The sequence below is a fragment of the Bufo bufo genome, chromosome 10 (assembly GCF_905171765.1).
Source record: "Bufo bufo chromosome 10, aBufBuf1.1, whole genome shotgun sequence".
NCBI lineage: Eukaryota > Metazoa > Chordata > Amphibia > Anura > Bufonidae > Bufo > Bufo bufo.
This window is the reverse complement of record NC_053398.1, coordinates 21,008,081-21,025,019: the sequence shown is the minus strand read 5'-3', so window position 1 is coordinate 21,025,019 and position 16,939 is coordinate 21,008,081. Positions and strand designations below refer to the sequence as shown.

Here is a 16,939-nt window from a genome sequence, read left to right as displayed (position 1 = left end):
GGAGGGGGGGGGGACTTCCTCTTGTCATCGATGTGACAGAAAATACAGAGTTTATAGCCAATAGAAAAAGATACACGCCACCTTACACCCCCCACTCCTTTCCGTCCTATATACTGTCTGCTGTTCCGCAATAAACCAGAGATCCTGTTATGGCCCCCAGCTGTGTGTTGTCTCAGTATTGATCTCTCAGTATACGTATACTTTAACATTCATTAATTTGGAGCAGTACATCAACCGAACTGGCAGCTTGGCCAGAACCAGAAGAGTAGCTCTGGACCTATAGAAACTAATGTGGCTTGCGCGAAAAACTGAAGACATCCTGATGCAATGTGTTTTTCACTGATGGTTGCCAGGAGATGTTGAGTTCTCCTTCAGTTTTTCTTTACGCATCAAAAACAGATTGCATCCGCGCGGGACAAAACTGTAACTCTGAAAGCAACTGCATCCAAAACTTGCGTGCAAAACCATCAGTTTTTCCCTGAACAGAGCCTGACTCATTCCGTATCGCTCATGCGAAATAAGCCTAAGGCCTCATGCACATGACCGTTGTTTTGGTCTGCATCCGAGCCGCCGTTTTGGCGGCTCGGATGCGGACCCATTCACTTCAATGGGGCCGCAAAAGATGTGGACAGCACTCAGTGTGCTGTCCGCATCCGTTGCTCCGTTACGTAGCTCCGCAAAAAAAATATAACATGTCCTATTCTTGTCCGTTTAGCGGACAAGAATAGGCAATTCTACAATGGGCCGCCCGTTCCGTAAATTGCGGAAGGCACATGGGCAGCTTCCGTTTTTTTGCGAACCGTTGTGTGCATGAGGCCTAAGGCTAATTTAATGCGAACAAGTTTTCCATCTGGATGCGTTCCATTTTGTGAAGACTTAGCATCCAGAATGAATCCTAACCCAATAATTTCAATGGACCTGTGTACATGAGCGTCCTTTTTTCACTGATCATCTCTGCGTTCAGGATCAATCACAGCGTGTTCTATAGTGTCTGTTTTTGTTGCAGCCCTAACTCCATACAAATCAATGAGGCTGCGTGAAAATGATCATTACAATCACTGGTAATTTAGTTTTTCCAGAATCCATGACAGCACCAGGAGAGCGGAGAGGAGCCGCTGCATCCCTCAGTGGTCCTCAGTAGTGTTGAGCGAAGCGAGCTTCGGTTGCTTGATTCTAAACTTCGTTATAATACTGTACGGAGATTAGTCTACATACAGTATTAGAATGTATCGGCTCCGATGAGCCAAAGTAAGTTATTCGCGAAGTAGCGTGTGACTTTGTTGAATAACTTCGGTAGTTGATTTTTAAAGTGGAAAACCACTTTAAAACTTGAAACTAACTCGGCTTCGGTTTCCGAGGTACTAGTCGGAACCAAAGCTGAGTTTGGATTTAAGTTTTAAAGTGGTCTTCCACTTTAAAAATCAAATACCAAAGTTATTCAACAAAGTCACGTGCTACTTCGCGAATAACTTCAGATAATCTTCAGGGTGTGTGGAGCGGGGAACTCACCCGGCACACACCCCAGCCCGGCCAGTGCACTAACCAGGGAGAAACTACTTCCCTCTTCTTTGTGTATGCACTAAGTTCCTGCAGGTTCTCCTCTTCCTCGGACAGGAAACCTCCTGCAGGTCATCCTCTTCCTCGGACAGGAAACCTCCTGCAGGTCATCCTCTTCCTCGGACAGGAAACCTCCTGCAGGTCATCCTCTTCCTCAGACAGGAAACCTCCTGCAGGTCATCCTCTTCCTCCGACAGGAAACCTCCTGCAGGTCATCCTCTTCCTCCGACAGGAAACCTCCTGCAGGTCATCCTCTTCCTCCGACAGGAAACCTCCTGCAGGTCCACCTCTTCCTCCGACAGGAAACCTCCTGCAGGTCATCCTCTTCCTCCGACAGGAAACCTCCTGCAGGTCATCCTCTTCCTCCGACAGGAAACCTCCTGCAGGTCATCCTCTTCCTCCGACAGGAAACCTCCTGCAGGTCATCCTCTTCCTCCGACAGGAAACCTCCTGCAGGTCATCCTCTTCCTCCGACAGGAAACCTCCTGCAGGTCATCCTCTTCCTCCGACAGGAAACCTCCTGCAGGTCATCCTCTTCCTCCGACAGGAAACCTCCTGCAGGTCATCCTCTTCCTCCGACAGGAAACCTCCTGCAGGTCATCCTCTTCCTCCGACAGGAAACCACTGAAGGATGGAGAGGCTCCAAAATGTTTATTTTTTCATACCTGCAGGTTTCCTGTCCTGGGAGGCCGACCCTCTCTCCTGGTGCTGTCATAGGACGAAGGAGAAAAAAAGCAGAGGGCATCTGGATGCGTTTTTCAAGGAAGGTTGCTAGGAGATGTAGCTTTTTATTCTTCACGTGCATGAAAGACAGATGCAATGTGGATGGGAAAAACTGAAACGCTGAATGCAATTGCAGACAAAACGGATTGAACTTGAAGGAGAAACCATGTGTTTTTCACTGAACTAACCCAGAGTCCTCATCCACATTTCCGTGTCAGTGTCACGCCAGTGGAACAAAAAGCGTACATGTATCATCCGTGAAGATGTCTGAGAAGGATCCGTGCGTCCGTTTTTATCCTCCGAGTGTCATCCGTAATCCACGGACGTTGCTCAGCTGAAAATTAATATCAAGAGCATCTCCTATCTGTCTTCCCTGAAAAACAGACGCACCACGGTTACTATCTGTGTTGTGTCCGTGATTTTCACGGACCCATAGACTTCAATAGGCGTGCTTGGTCTGCATCATGGACCAAAGTAGTCTCCGTGATTTTTTTTACTGACCCATGGTGTGGACGAGGCCTGAATCATTCCTTATCGCTTGTGTGAAAGAGACCTAATACCTGACTATCTGAACTTCTATAAACCGCCACCAAGCTACTTGTATTGGAATTAGTGAGACCAACGCGTAGAACAGCAACATATTAAAAATCACATTTAATATACAAGTGCAGAAATGTACAGCGATATAAATGTCACAAGCTTATATGGCACATTATTAATAATCTCCAGTCTCCTAATCCCTGGGACCAATTACCAAGGTGGAAAGTAGTCGTTAATAGAAGGACCCACCAGGATCTGCAGAGGTTGGTTCTACAATTAAAGCTGAACCCAATTTGGTGCACAACCTTTGCAAATGTGCTGTAAAGAGGATATACAGCTTCAACCCCAATGTCCCCCACCGAGCAGTGGCACCCCGTTGTTTACAGTCCGCTCCTTTGTATTTACTGCACTTTGGTCCCATCATGGCTGCAGATGAGGGGGTCGTGTGACCAGACTTGTCCATCAAGGGTCTTCACTGAATAACTCTCCTCATTCAACTGATAGAAGGGTCTGGTAATGTGCCCCTCCATCAAAAGTAAGTTCATTTCAATATTGACGGCCTATCCCCAGGATGGGTCATTCGCATCTGATGACCACACCAAAATCTCCAGGTAAATCTCTTGGAATGTCCTGGTGTTCAATCATCTCATGAAGCCAACCAGTGGCATACACCAAGATGAAGGGGCCACCAAACCCTGAGGGCCGTTAACAGTTATTTCTTTTTATCATGCCCCACCATCTCAAGACACTCTCTTTCCCATGCCTAGCAGAAGAAAAGGGCAGCTCTGGGGTCACCTCTATGGGCTGTACTCCCCTGGTGACTGATATTGACCGTTGTGTCCTTCACTGCCATGTTGTGGAAGAAGACAATCCATGGGCAGCATTTCCCTTGAACCCCGCTTTGAATGTTCTGAGTCTTCTTGGCTCTGTCGTTGTGATCCATAGGCTTTGCCCTGGTATCCAGCAGGCACCAACTATTCCAGAACGAGTCAACCAAGGATATTCTCACCAGTACCCTGTGGGCATTCAGTGCTATTGGCATAAATTCTCTACCATCAGCTCCTTACGTTGCAGTTCGTGGCCCGGAACATCTCAGTTCTTCCAGTTTTTCAGCTTCCATCTGACAACTGCTGGTAGAGGGAGCAGATCAGCGGAGTCCCTTTGTGTCAGATTCCGAGCCAGCGTACTGAGGCATCGCTCCTCTAGAGTTGGTAAAGTGCCACAGCGTAATCCCAGGGCTAACTCTGTGCCAGGGCTGGTGGAAGAAACCATGGGAAACAGTGGCAGCTGCACCTGAGTGGAAGGGAGAATGGTCAGACACCGTAATCCAGTCACGCAGAAAGAGAAATAAAAGTTTCTGGTGTATGGTTAGATGATAAAATTCTGGCTGTCTGCAGTCCCCACTAGAGGGAGCTCAGGAGCTTACTACAGTTCATACATTGAACTCAGTAATAAAGTAGTATGCAGTCAACTCCACCTAGTGGCAGCAGGCAGAGTTTTATCATTTGACTCCATCATTCACCGTTCTTTTCAAAGGGGTTATCCAACCCCTTTAATGCCCCCCAAAATGCCCAGGCCCCTCACACAGGTTATACTTACCCTGCTCCCTGGCACCTGCTTCGCTTCTGATGCCTGCATGGCATCTCCCCCCGGCGACGGGAGGGGGCAGCCAATAGCAGGCCGCGACGGGAACGAGCCTTCCTAGCATCGCCCGGGCATTTTGGGGGGCATTATAGGGGTCAGATAGCCACTTTAAGGATCAAGTTTTTTTGCTGTTTTTAAAAAGGACCCGCTGACGTGTTGGTTTTAATGACTACTTGCATTTAATAACAATTCTGTAGCATCTATTCTTGTGTCTCTGTGTTGTGCAATTCCTATATTATTCCTGCTAGAAGCTTATGACTGAATTGCTTCTGGTTGTTACCAGTTGGGGGAGTGTCCCTGCACAGTCTGACACTGGCAGCACTAATTGGATACTGTCAGACTGTGCAGGGACACACCCACAACTGGTAACACCCATCTGGACCTTCATTGCAAATTGCTGGAAATTCATTCATAACTTCTAACAATAATATTAATAATAATAATAATAATAATAGAGAAATGGCACATCATAGAGTCATAAGAATAGATGCTCCAGAATTGTTATTACAAGGAGAATGCAAGTAGTTACTAAAAAGACATATCAGGAGAGGCGAGAGGTCCCCATTAAGAAAGTCAAGCAAAAGCTACAATCCAATGTGTAAACCAACCTACTGCTGTCTACATCTATTTAGTAGATAACTGATGTAAGTAATTAAAATTCGTCCACAACATCTAAATGGCGGCCATAAAGGTGCTATCTGAAGTTGCAAATAGGGGACTGTTTCCCAGAAACAGCGCCACTGTTGTCTATGGGATGTGTCTGGTATTGCAGCTTGGCCATATTCAAGGTAATAGAGCTGATGCTGAGCAAGATGTTGGCACAGCAGCCTCTCCGTTGTATACATAAGCAACGTCTTGCTCAGCATCAACCCTATTACCTTGAATATGGCCAAGCTGCAAACTCTCCTGGAGGCTCTCGGAAAAAAAGGTGAAACCTCCGGACAAGTTATCAAATCTCCCGAGTGCCGCAGGAGCTTCCAGCCCTGTGTGACGCTGGGATTAAGCTCAAAGACGCAGCGACCCTCGCAAAACCCAGAGGTCACTTCATGAACACGATGAACGCCTCTGACAATACCTTGTGCAGTCCTGTGAAGGCAAGTCCCAAGCTCTGCCTGTCTTTGTAAAACGTCAGCGTCCCCTCCTCCATGTTGAGATGCACGCCGATCAGCGTCCCCTCCTCGTAGAATGGCTCCGCGTATTGCTGGCTGCTGCCTCCATGCCAGATTTTGCCTTTATAGGACAGACCCCAGCTCTCTGCATCCAGGCCTGGAAAAAGTCGCAAAAAGCATTGGTAGTCATGTCACCCTAAATTTAGGTAGACCGTCCAGTGCATGGACCCCAACTTACCCAGTAAGTTGACATACTGGAAATTTCCGGCACACAGTGGGGCTCTGCTGGTGCCAACACCAACCATAACGGATAGTCCAGAGGGGGGTTCCAGGAATTCGATCTCCCAGTAATGTTCTCCTTGTAGGAAACCTGGAAGAAGAAAGCCGTATCAAATATATAAAATAATCAAAATAAAGGTCAAAGATAAAAAATATTAGACATGGGAAGGAGATGTTATGACTGGGTGTTAATTGGTTAATAATCAAGTGAATGTATAAATCATTTAATGGAATCCTTCTGTGATACCTTAAAAAACGATAAATCAGCCATGCAAAGTCAATAATAATAAAAGAAAAAAGGCAATGGCCGCCCTGGAACATCATTTTTATTATCCTTATAGCTCAGGGATGGCCAACCTGAGGCTCTCCAGCTGTTGAAAAACTACAACTCCCATCATGCCCGGACAGTCTACAGCTATCAGCCTACAGCAGGGCATGGTGGGAGTTGTAGTTTTACAACAGCTGGAGAGCCGCAGGTTGGCCATGCTTGTTATAGCTGATACAGCCCCAAAGCCCCTGCATTGGTGTAGAGTTAGATGCTAACATTCTGCCTGCATTCAGTCAGTCACCACTAGAGGGAGCCGCCTCTCGGCTTGTTTGTTTATAGTGAATGGGGCCGGAGCAGACTTCCAGTGGCACGGTAGACTAGCGTCATCATGGATCCGGAACAGCCTGCCAGACCCTGCTGCCACAAGTGTGACGGTAGCCTTAGGCCCCTTTCACACGAGCGGGTTTTCCCCACGGGTACAATGCGTGAAGTGAACGTATAGCACCCGCATCCTGACCCATTCATTTCAATGGGTCTGTGTACATGAGTTTTTTTTTTTTCACGCATCAGTTCTGCGTTGTGTGAGAATCGCAGCATGTTCTGTATTCTGCGTTTTTCACGCAGCCCTGGCCCCATAGAAGTGAATGGGGCTTCAGTGAAAAACGTATTGCGTCCGGATGTAATCTGGATGCAATGCGTTTTTTAACTGATGGTTGCTAAGAGATGTTGTTTGTAAACTGTTGCTTCAGTTTTTTTTCATGCATGTGAAAAAACGCATCAAAACGCATTGCTCCCGCAACGCAATCGCAGACAAAACTGCGAGTTTCACTGAACACATCCGGAGCCGATCCGTATCGTTCGTGTGAATGAGGCCTTAAAGGTTTTAATTCTAAAAGGGAATTTTAAGAATGATAGAGACAGAAAAACTTGGGAATTTTAAATGATGACTACATTCCAGTCATTAAAGGGGTTGTCTCATCTCAGACAATGGGGACATATCACTAGGACCCGCATCTATATCAAGAACGGAGGACTCCGGTCCGGCCACCACCAAGCCGGCTTCCCATAGACGTGAATGGGAGCACACCGCGCATGACCGACCGCCGCTCCCATTCACTTCTCTGGACCCGAGCCCACACTCGGCTATTTTGGCCGGCCCCATAGAAAGTGAATGGAGGGCGGCAGCGCATGAGCAGTGCGCCCTCCACTACTTTCGGGGCTCTGTTCTCGATATAGGTCAGGTGGGACCTGCACCTTTAAGACAATAGGGGCATATCCTAGCGATATGACCCTATTGTCTGTCATGAGACAACCCCTTTAGGCCTCATGCACACGACAGTATTTTTTCACGGTCCGCAAAACGGGGTTCCGTTGTCCCGTGATCCGTTTCCGTTTTTGTTTCCGTTTTTGTTTCCGTGTGTCTTCCTTGATTTTTGGAGGATCACCAGACATGAAGGAAAGTGAAAAAAAATCGAAGTCAAGTTTGCCTTGCAAATGATAGGAAAAAACTTACGCGGACGACAACCGTGTTTTTTCACGGACCCATTGCTAGTGCACGTGTGCCCCCGGACTGCCGCTCCATCCCCATCCATTGACTATAATGGGGGCGGGGGTGGATTTCCCGGAATGAATGCTGCCGGAATGAATGTCGGACATGTCGTAGTTTTATTCCGTGCCTCGCCGGGAACTCCGCCCCCGCCCCCATTATAGTCAATGGGGACGGAGCGGCAGTCCGGGGGCACACATGCACTAGCGGCAGGACAGATCCGACAGGCTGTTCACCCGACGGAACAGTGTGCCGGAGGTCCGTGTCGCTAGTGTGAAAGTAGCCTTAGTCACCACTAGATGGAGCTCAGGAGCTGAATGCTGACTGTTATACATTGAACACAATAATAATGCAGTGAGTTCCCTCTAGTGGCGGCTGCTGACAGAAGTATCACTTAAGTGTATATATGCAGGGAATCTGGAGCTCCCCATCTATGACATTGTATGTTTCCACCTAGAAGAGGGTCAATTTTAGTTTATTTTTTCTCTTTTGGGAGCTTTTTTTTGGCATAGGGTTAGATGCTAACATTGTGCCAGCATTCGGTCACCACTAGATGGAGCTCAGGTGCTGAATGCAGACTGTTATACATTGAACACAATAATAAAGCAGTATGCAGTGAGGTCCCTCCAGAAGTATCACTTAAAGGGATTGTCTCATCACAGACAATGGGGCCATATCGATATATCGAGAACGTAACCCCGAAAGTGGTGGAGGGTGCACTGCGCATGCACAGCCGCCCTCCATTCACTTTCTATGGGGTGGGACCCTCACCTATAAGACAATGAGGGGATATCCTAGCGATAAGATAAGATGCCTTTATTGTCACTGTACAATACAATGAAATGTTGTTTGGAGCAATCCTAGATGCCATGGACAGAGGAACAAGAACTGACATGTCCCCATTGTCTGAAATGAGACAATCCCTTTAAGTGTATGTCTATGCAGGGTATCTCGAGCTCTTTATGATATTGTACGTTTCCTCCACTTTAGTTTCTCTTTCTTTTTTGGAAGCAGTTTTTTTTATTTTTTTATCAGTTCTGCCTCCATCTACAGAGGACTGGACATCTTGAGTCCCTCAGGCGATGGCTGAAAAGGTCACAACTCCTGCTCCTAGCAAAAATAAAAAGAATCTTGAGGGTGTTGGCTGAAATCCTCCATGGTCTTGCCCCAATATTCGTACATCATGGACCAAATAATCAGGTTGATACCTGTGGTAACGGACAATATTTGAGAGGCTCCCCTCACCTGTATCCCCCCGCACTCCAGCCGTACCGCAGCTCTCCAGGACAGGATCTGTGTGGAAATAAACCTCTTGCCGACCATGGCACAGCTCCACCGACGGACACCGCTCATTTGCTTCCCACAGCCAGTTTTCCTTCACGTAGCCACATGGCATGGGGGGCATCAATGGTCCTAGCCTAAATTTACAGTCAAAACATGGCCCGTAAGTATCAAACTGATGGCACAGATCCGAGCTGGACAGGACAGAAAGGCATGGCTGCTTTCTTCGGAAAACAGCGCCACCTCTGCTGATGGGTTTTGTCTGGTATTCCAGCTCAGAAATGGAGATTAGCTGCCATACCGCACACAACCTGTGGACAGGGGCGGCGCTGTTTTAGATAGAAAGCAACCATCTAATTGCAGTTAACCTCTTTAAAGGGATCCTTCCATAATATAGAGATAATTAGTCTTGGGATACATAGGGTTATACAGGATATGACGATGATGTTTGTACAGTCCACATTCCTTAGGGTTATTATCACTACTGTAAATAACCCTTTATCTTTTTTGCGGGGGCCGCGGGACGGACATGTGGATGCGGACAGCAAGCGGTGTGTGCTGTTTGCATCTTTAGCGGCCCCATTGAAATGAATGGGTCTGCAAAAAAATGCGGATTGGAGGCAGAACAAACATACGGTCGTGTGCATGAGGCCTTAAAGGGATCATCCAGGATTAGAAAAACATGCCAGAGTTTTCTTGAAGCAATAGCGCCACACCTGTCCACAGGTTGTAAGTGGTACAGCAGCTCAGCTCCAAAGGAGCTGACCTGCAATACCAGACACAACCCACGGACAGGTGTGGTGCTGTATTTGGAAGAAAGCGGCCAAGTGTTGGATGACCCCATTAACTCTGCAGTTAACCTCAATAACCCCACTTTGGTCCAGGAAGCTGAGATACGAGGTGCTGTTAGAGGTTTCTTAGACTATACAGAAGTGTTAGCTGCCCCCACATAAGGCTGCATTCACACGAATGTATTTTGTTTCCATGTCCGTTCCTTTTTTTGTTTTGCGGATTGAATGAGGACCCATTCATTTCAATGGGTCAGCAAAAAATGCGTGTGCTATCCGCATCCGTATGTCCATTCCGTAGCCCGGCAAAAAAGATAGAACATGTCCTATTCTTGCCCGTCCGTATGGCATCCGTTTTTTTGTGGCTCCATTGTAACAACGCCTATCCTTGTCCGCAAAACGGACAAGAACAGGACATGTTCTATCTTTTTTGCGGGGCTACGGAACGGACATATGGATGCTGACAGCACACAGTGTGCTGTCCGCATTTTTTGGGTCCTCATCCTATCCGCAAATTTTTTTTTAACGGATACAGAAACAAAATACGTTCGTGTGCATGTAGCCTTAGTGGGGAGCGAAATACCTGCAGTCACCTGTGAAATATGTGCTGAAAAAGTACACCCTGGTATCACTATGGAGATGCCGTTTTTTTGCAGCCCCCCACCCATCATGGCAGCGCTGTCGTTGGGGGTCTCAGTGTGGCTGCTACAGTTACAGGGAAGTCTGTGAAATTCTATTGTAAAGGGGTTGTCCCATCATAACAAGTTCGGATGGAGAACAAGCATCTGATCGGTGGGGTTCTCCCACTTATCCACGGGGTGGTCACGCATGTGCCCTGATGGTCCATCCAACATCATGGGACAACCAAAGGGAAGACGAGTGTAGTGCCCGGTCGCCTCCAGCCGTCCTAGAGTTCAGTGGAGCGGCAGTACGCACGCATGTCCTCCACGCTGTTTATTCCGCCACCTCATCCTTGTGAGTGGTTAAAAATGTGTGACTATACCCAAAAAATGAGATATTCCCATGGAGTGGCAAAAGAGATACAGAGGAGGGCTACCTGTAAATGGCCACATGGGAAAAACCTTTACGTCTTTTCGGTACAATCTGACAATGTTGCCCAGGTTTTGGGGGACGATATAGGCTTACCCGGTGTCAGTGTGCTGCTGTCCTCGTCTGCCTCCCATCTCTGCTGATAGTCTTCTGCTTGTGTTTTTATCGAAAGTAGCGCCTAGCCCTCGTGAAGAATCTTCTGACTCTGCCAATAGGATCCAGAGAGAGGACTCCGGCCTCCAGAAGGCAGCCTCTGATTGGAGGCTGCTGTTATCTACACACAACACGTAGACACACTCCCTGGGGCATCGTCCAATTAACCCTTGAAGCACCACCCATATGGTCACCAGATAATCCACTTGTCATTATTAACCCTGCTGGATTACACACACACAGAGCTGGTTTAGCCCCCCCCCCCCTCCTCCTCCTGGTTACCCCATCAGGTCACACGAGTACACGCTGCTTTCTGCACATTCTGTTCTATAGGACAAACACCATCCGCCTCAAATTACAGACCGCAGGCTAGTAGGACGGGAAACGGTGTGAATATACCACCATCTACTGCCGCAGGAATATGCATTAGCCTCAGGAGGTGGCGGAGGCGATAGGGCTCATTCACACTTGCTATGCAATTACGGATCCGATACAGATGCGAAATTTATTTTATTTTTTTACAATTTGTTCTGAGTTGCCTGTTTTTCACCCATATTTGTTCCATTTCTTGTTATTTTTTTTGTTTGATGTTTTTTGCAATGTTGTAGAAATACAGACAATGGAACAAACAAACAAACATTCACGAGAACTGCACAAATGAATTTTTAAAGACAACCCATTGTTTTCTATGGGCTAAAAAGGCAGTCAGGAGGATCCAATAGGGCATGCCCCGTCATGAAAAAAAAAAAAAAAAAAAAAAAAAAAAAGTGAATAAAAAGAAATGTATGAGCGACAATGGTTGAACCTTACACACGTGTAGAGAACACTCGTAAGCCACGTGTAAGGCTACATGCACACGACCGTATGTGTTTTGCGGATCCGCAAAAAAAAAACGGATGACTTTCCGTATGGCATCCGTTTTTTTTGCGGATCCGTTGTAATAATGCCTATCCTTGTCCGCAAACTAGAAAAAAATAGGACATGCACTATTTTTTTTTGCGGAGCAACGGAACGGACATACTGATGCCCGGTACCAGACGGTGACATATCCCATTAAAGGGCATCTGCACTGCTGAGAAAAATTATGTTTTAATAGATGCAAATGAGCCTCTAGGAGCAACGGGGGCGTTGTCATTTCACCTAGAGGCTCTGCTCTCTCTGCAATTGCTGTGCCCTCTGCACTTTGATTGACAGGACCAGGCATGATGATGTTTTCAATGCCTGGTCATGTCATTCAAAGTCCACAGGGCGCGGCAGGTGCAGAGAGAGCAGAGCCTCTAGGAGTAACGGCAACGCCCCCGTTGCTCCTAGAGGCTCATTTGCATTTACTGAAGTAAAACATCATGTTTCTCAGCAATGCGGGCACATATCAACATGGGACCAACACAGACGCCTTCAGCTGCCAAGTACATTCACACCACGGTCCGCAAAACATACGGATGACGTCCGTGTGGCATCTGTTTTTTTTTTATGGGATCCATTGTAACAATGCCTATCCTTGTCTGCAAAACGGACATGAATAGGACATGTTCTATCTTTTTGTGGGGTTACAGAATGGACACGGTGTGCTGTCCCCATTTTTTGTGGACACATTGAAATGAATGGGTCCGCATTCTATCCGCAAAAAAACAAACAAATACGAAACGGAGGCAGTGTCTGATCTATGGGAGCCGATATACACACATTTATATTAGTTATTACATTACATGGTAGGACTGGCACAGGCCCTCCTGAAGACATACACTTCTTTGCAGCCATCCATCCATATATCATGCTCCCCCCCTCCCCCTCCAGTACAACCAGCAGCAAGTTTATCTAGTTGTCTGCAGGTCTAATACAGCCTTTAGTTTATGTGCAAGACAGCCACAGATAAACTTTGTGAAGGCTCAGGTAACAGCCCCTCTCCAACAAACAATTAAGAACTGGATGATCAGGCTAGGGCTACACGCCTGAGCAGCAGTGATCCCATAGAGATGAATGGGATGGCCGTAGCAGTCGCAAGAAATCCAAGACCATCCTGGCCACGACAGGTGTCGCAGTGTAGCCCTAGGGGATTGTGTGTAACCACACTGATAGTCGTGACTTAATCCCCAGGGAAGAGTCGCTAGATTATACAGTCAGAGCCCCTATAGAACACCAGACCCCAGCCTGCTGCGGTGCGCAGTATTCACCATGCTGCCTGCGCTATGCTTTAAATGAAATGGTACCTAGTGATGGCTGCGAATCTAGCTACTATTCAGAGTCTTGTGACACCAGATGGATCCTCCTGTCCCCAGGAGCATTAAGAGCCAGTACTAAGGTAAGGATACAAGAAGCCTAGTAGCAGCAGCCACATTGGTGGTATGTGGTAGCATCTCCGGCACTAGTACGGCTGAACGTGGTGGCTGCTATTAGTATGAATGTGTTTTATCGTAGGCATACCTGCACTGTTTAGACAGGGCTACTGGGCTGTGCAACTACCTGTGTTTTATATGAATACAGTGGGCAGAAATATACAATCTGGCAACCCAACTTCCCCGCATACTGCCTTTAGGGGCTCTGTTCCAGCTTCCCCGTATACTGCCTTTAGGGGCTCTGTTCCAGCTTCCCCGCATACTGCCTTTAGGGGCTCTGCTCCAGCTTCCCCGCATACTGCCTTTAGGGGCTCTGTTCCATCCTCCCCGCATACTGCCTTTAGGGGCTCTGCTCCAGCTTCCCCGCATACTGCCTTTAGGGGCTCTGTTCCAGATTCCCCGCATACTGCCTCTAGGGGCTCTGTTCCATCCTCCCCGCATACTGCCTTTAGGGGCTCTGTTCCAGATTCCCCGCATACTGCCTTTAGGGGCTCTGCTCCAGCTTCCCTGCATACTGCCTCTAGGGGCTCTGTTCCAGCTTCCCCGCATACTGCCTTTAGGGGCTCTGCTCCAGCTTCCCCGTATACTGCCTTTAGGGGCTCTGTTCCAGATTCCCCGCATACTGCCTTTAGGGGCTCTGTTCCAGATTCCCCGCATACTGCCTTTAGGGGCTCTGTTCCAGCTTCCCCGTATACTGCCTTTAGGGGCTCTGTTCCAGCTTCCCCGCATACTGCCTCTAGGGGCTCTGTTCCAGCTTCCCCGTATACTGCCTTTAGGGGCTCTGTTCCAGCTTCCCCGCATACTTCCTCTAGGGGCTCTGTTCCAGCTTCCCCGCATACTGCCTTTAGGGGCTCTGTTCCAGCTTCCCCGTATACTGCCTTTAGAGGGCTCTGTTCCAGCTTCCCCGCATACTGCCTTTAGGGGCTCTGTTCCAGATTCCCCGCATACTGCCTTTAGGGGCTCTGTTCCAGCTTCCCCGTATACTGCCTTTAGGGGCTCTGTTCCAGCTTCCCCGTATACTGCCTTTAGGGGCTCTGCTCCAGCTTCCCTGCATACTGCCTCTAGGGGCTCTGTTCCAGCTTCCCCGCATACTGCCTTTAGGGGCTCTGTTCCAGCTTCCCCGTATACTGCCTTTAGGGGCTCTGTTCCATCTTCCCCGCATACTGCCTTTAGGGGCTCTGTTCCAGCTTCCCCGTATACTGCCTTTAGGGGCTCTGTTCCAGCTTCCCTGCATACTGCCTTTAGGGGCTCTGTTCCAGCTTCCCCGCATTATGCCTTTAGGGGCTCTGTTCCATCTTCCCCGCATTATGCCTTTAGGGGCTCTGTTCCAGATTCCCTGCATACTGCCTTTAGGGGCTCTGCTCCAGCTTCCCCGTATACTGCCTTTAGGGGCTCTGTTCCAGATTCCCCGCATACTGCCTCTAGGGGCTCTGTTCCAGATTCCCCGCATACTGCCTCTAGGGGCTCTGTTCCAGATTCCCCGCATACTGCCTTTAGGGGCTCTGTTCCAGCTTCCCCGTATACTGCCTCTAGGGGCTCTGTTCCAGCTTCCCCGCATACTGCCTTTAGGGGCTCTGTTCCAGCTTCCCCGTATACTGCCTTTAGGGGCTCTGTTCCAGCTTCCCTGCATACTGCCTTTAGGGGCTCTGTTCCAGCTTCCCCGCATTATGCCTTTAGGGGCTCTGTTCCATCTTCCCCGTATACTGCCTTTAGGGGCTCTGTTCCAGCTTCCCCGCATACTGCCTTTAGGGGCTCTGTTCCAACTTCCCCGTATACTGCCTTTAGGGGCTCTGTTCCAGATTCCCCGCATACTGCCTCTAGGGGCTCTGTTCCAGATTCCCCGCATACTGCCTTTAGGGGCTCTGTTCCAGCTTCCCCGCATACTGCCTTTAGGGGCTCTGCTCCAGCTTCCCTGCATACTGCCTTTAGGGGCTCTGTTCCAGATTCCCCGCATACTGCCTTTAGGGGCTCTGTTCCAGATTCCCCGCATACTGCCTTTAGGGGCTCTGTTCCAGCTTCCCCGTATACTGCCTTTAGGGGCTCTGTTCCAGCTTCCCCGTATACTGCCTTTAGGGGCTCTGTTCCAGCTTCCCCGTATACTGCCTTTAGGGGCTCTGTTCCAGCTTCCCCGTATACTGCCTTTAGGGGCTCTGTTCCAGATTCCCTGTATACTGTCTTTAGGGACTCTGTTCCAGCTTCCCTGTATACTGTCTTTAGGGACTCTGTTCCAGCTTCCCCGCATACTGCCTTTAGGGGCTCTGTTCCAGATTCCCTGTATACTGCCTTTAGGGGCTCTGTTCCAGCTTCCCCGTATACTGCCTTTAGGGACTCTGTTCCAGCTTCCCCGCATACTGCCTTTAGGGGCTCTGTTCCAGATTCCCTGTATACTGCCTTTAGGGGCTCTGCTCCAGCTTCCCCGTATACTGCCTTTAGGGGCTCTGTTCCAGATTCCCTGTATACTGCCTTTAGGGGCTCTGCTCCAGCTTCCCCGTATACTGCCTTTAGGGACTCTATTCCCTACCCCCTTGTTTTTCTCTATTATTAATTATAAAAAATGAAACCTTTTGGTTTAGTTTTAACGTTTCCTAACAAGTCAGTGAATTCTATTCAGCATCAGAAGCGTTACTTATATACCTAATGGCTGTGAAAAAAATGATACAGACAAGAATAGGACATGTTCTATTCTTTTGCAGGGCGGACATGCGGTAACTAAATGCACACGGAGTCATTTCCGTTTTTTGTGGACCCATTGAAGCGAATGGTTCCGCATACGGACCTGTAAAAAAACAGAACGGAAAAGGAAGAAAAATACGTTTGTGTGCATGAGCCCTTAAAGGGGTCTTTAGAGTATTTTCTCAGGATAGGTCATCAATATCTGACTGGTGGGGGTCTGACACCCGGGACCCCCATGCCGATCAACTGTTTGGGGAGTCCAGTGAGCTCAGAGGCATCCTCGCAGCTTACCCTTGGCCAGTGACGTTACGTTCATCGGTCACGTGGCCAAGGCGCAGCTCAGTCCCATTCAAGTGAATGAAGCTGAACTGCAACCCCAAGCACAGCCTCTATCCAATGGACGGCACTGTGCTTGGTGAGCTGTCAGAAAGCTGTGGCCTCCGGTAGGGGTCCAGGGTGTCAGATCACCAATGATCCAGAGGATAGCTCATCAGTATAAAAACACTCAAGAAGAAATTGCTACTGCATCTTAAAGGGGTTTTCTATTTACAATCTTTTCCTATTGAGTTTCCTAACAGTTTCTACTACTTTAAAACACCTACCTCAGGTCACCACACTTCAGTATTGGGATTTTTTTTTACATCATTCTGTCCCTTTAAAGAATATTTAAACTTGAGCATGACTGGCCTGCTTTGCCGCTAACAAGGAGGCAACATGAAACTTCCTCTACTGCTTGCACTGCCATTCACACTGAGCTGGAGAGTTGTCTCTCTTGGCCGACAGCTATTCCTTCCTCCCCATACACACGCACGCTAGGCTTGGCAGAGTGTGCATGTGTTCTCCATAGGCAGATGGGAAGCAGCAGCTGCCAGACCCCGAGATCTGCAACTGGTGGAGAATTAGGAAAACCTTATAAACACAGTCGGCTGTTTCTGCCAAAATTGGCGGGTTCAGCCAACATTCCCCTAATTAGCCACCTTAACTCACAACCTTCT

At 48.3% G+C, this 16,939-nt stretch overlaps 1 protein-coding gene across 1 annotated transcript; it reads right to left on the bottom strand.

Moving 5' to 3' along the window:
- Nucleotides 1-2,919: 2,919 nt before the first annotated feature.
- Nucleotides 2,920-11,123, bottom strand: LOC120980219 (SPRY domain-containing SOCS box protein 3-like). Its single transcript, XM_040409173.1, has 5 exons — nt 10,882-11,123; nt 8,912-9,084; nt 5,812-5,943; nt 5,540-5,730; nt 2,920-4,113 (listed from the first exon to the last, which is right to left on the bottom strand). Exons 1-5 carry the CDS (start codon nt 10,917-10,919, stop codon nt 3,913-3,915), a joined length of 735 nt encoding a protein of 244 aa, XP_040265107.1. The 5' UTR covers nt 10,920-11,123; the 3' UTR covers nt 2,920-3,912.
- Between the last annotated feature and the right edge of the window lie 5,816 nt (nt 11,124-16,939).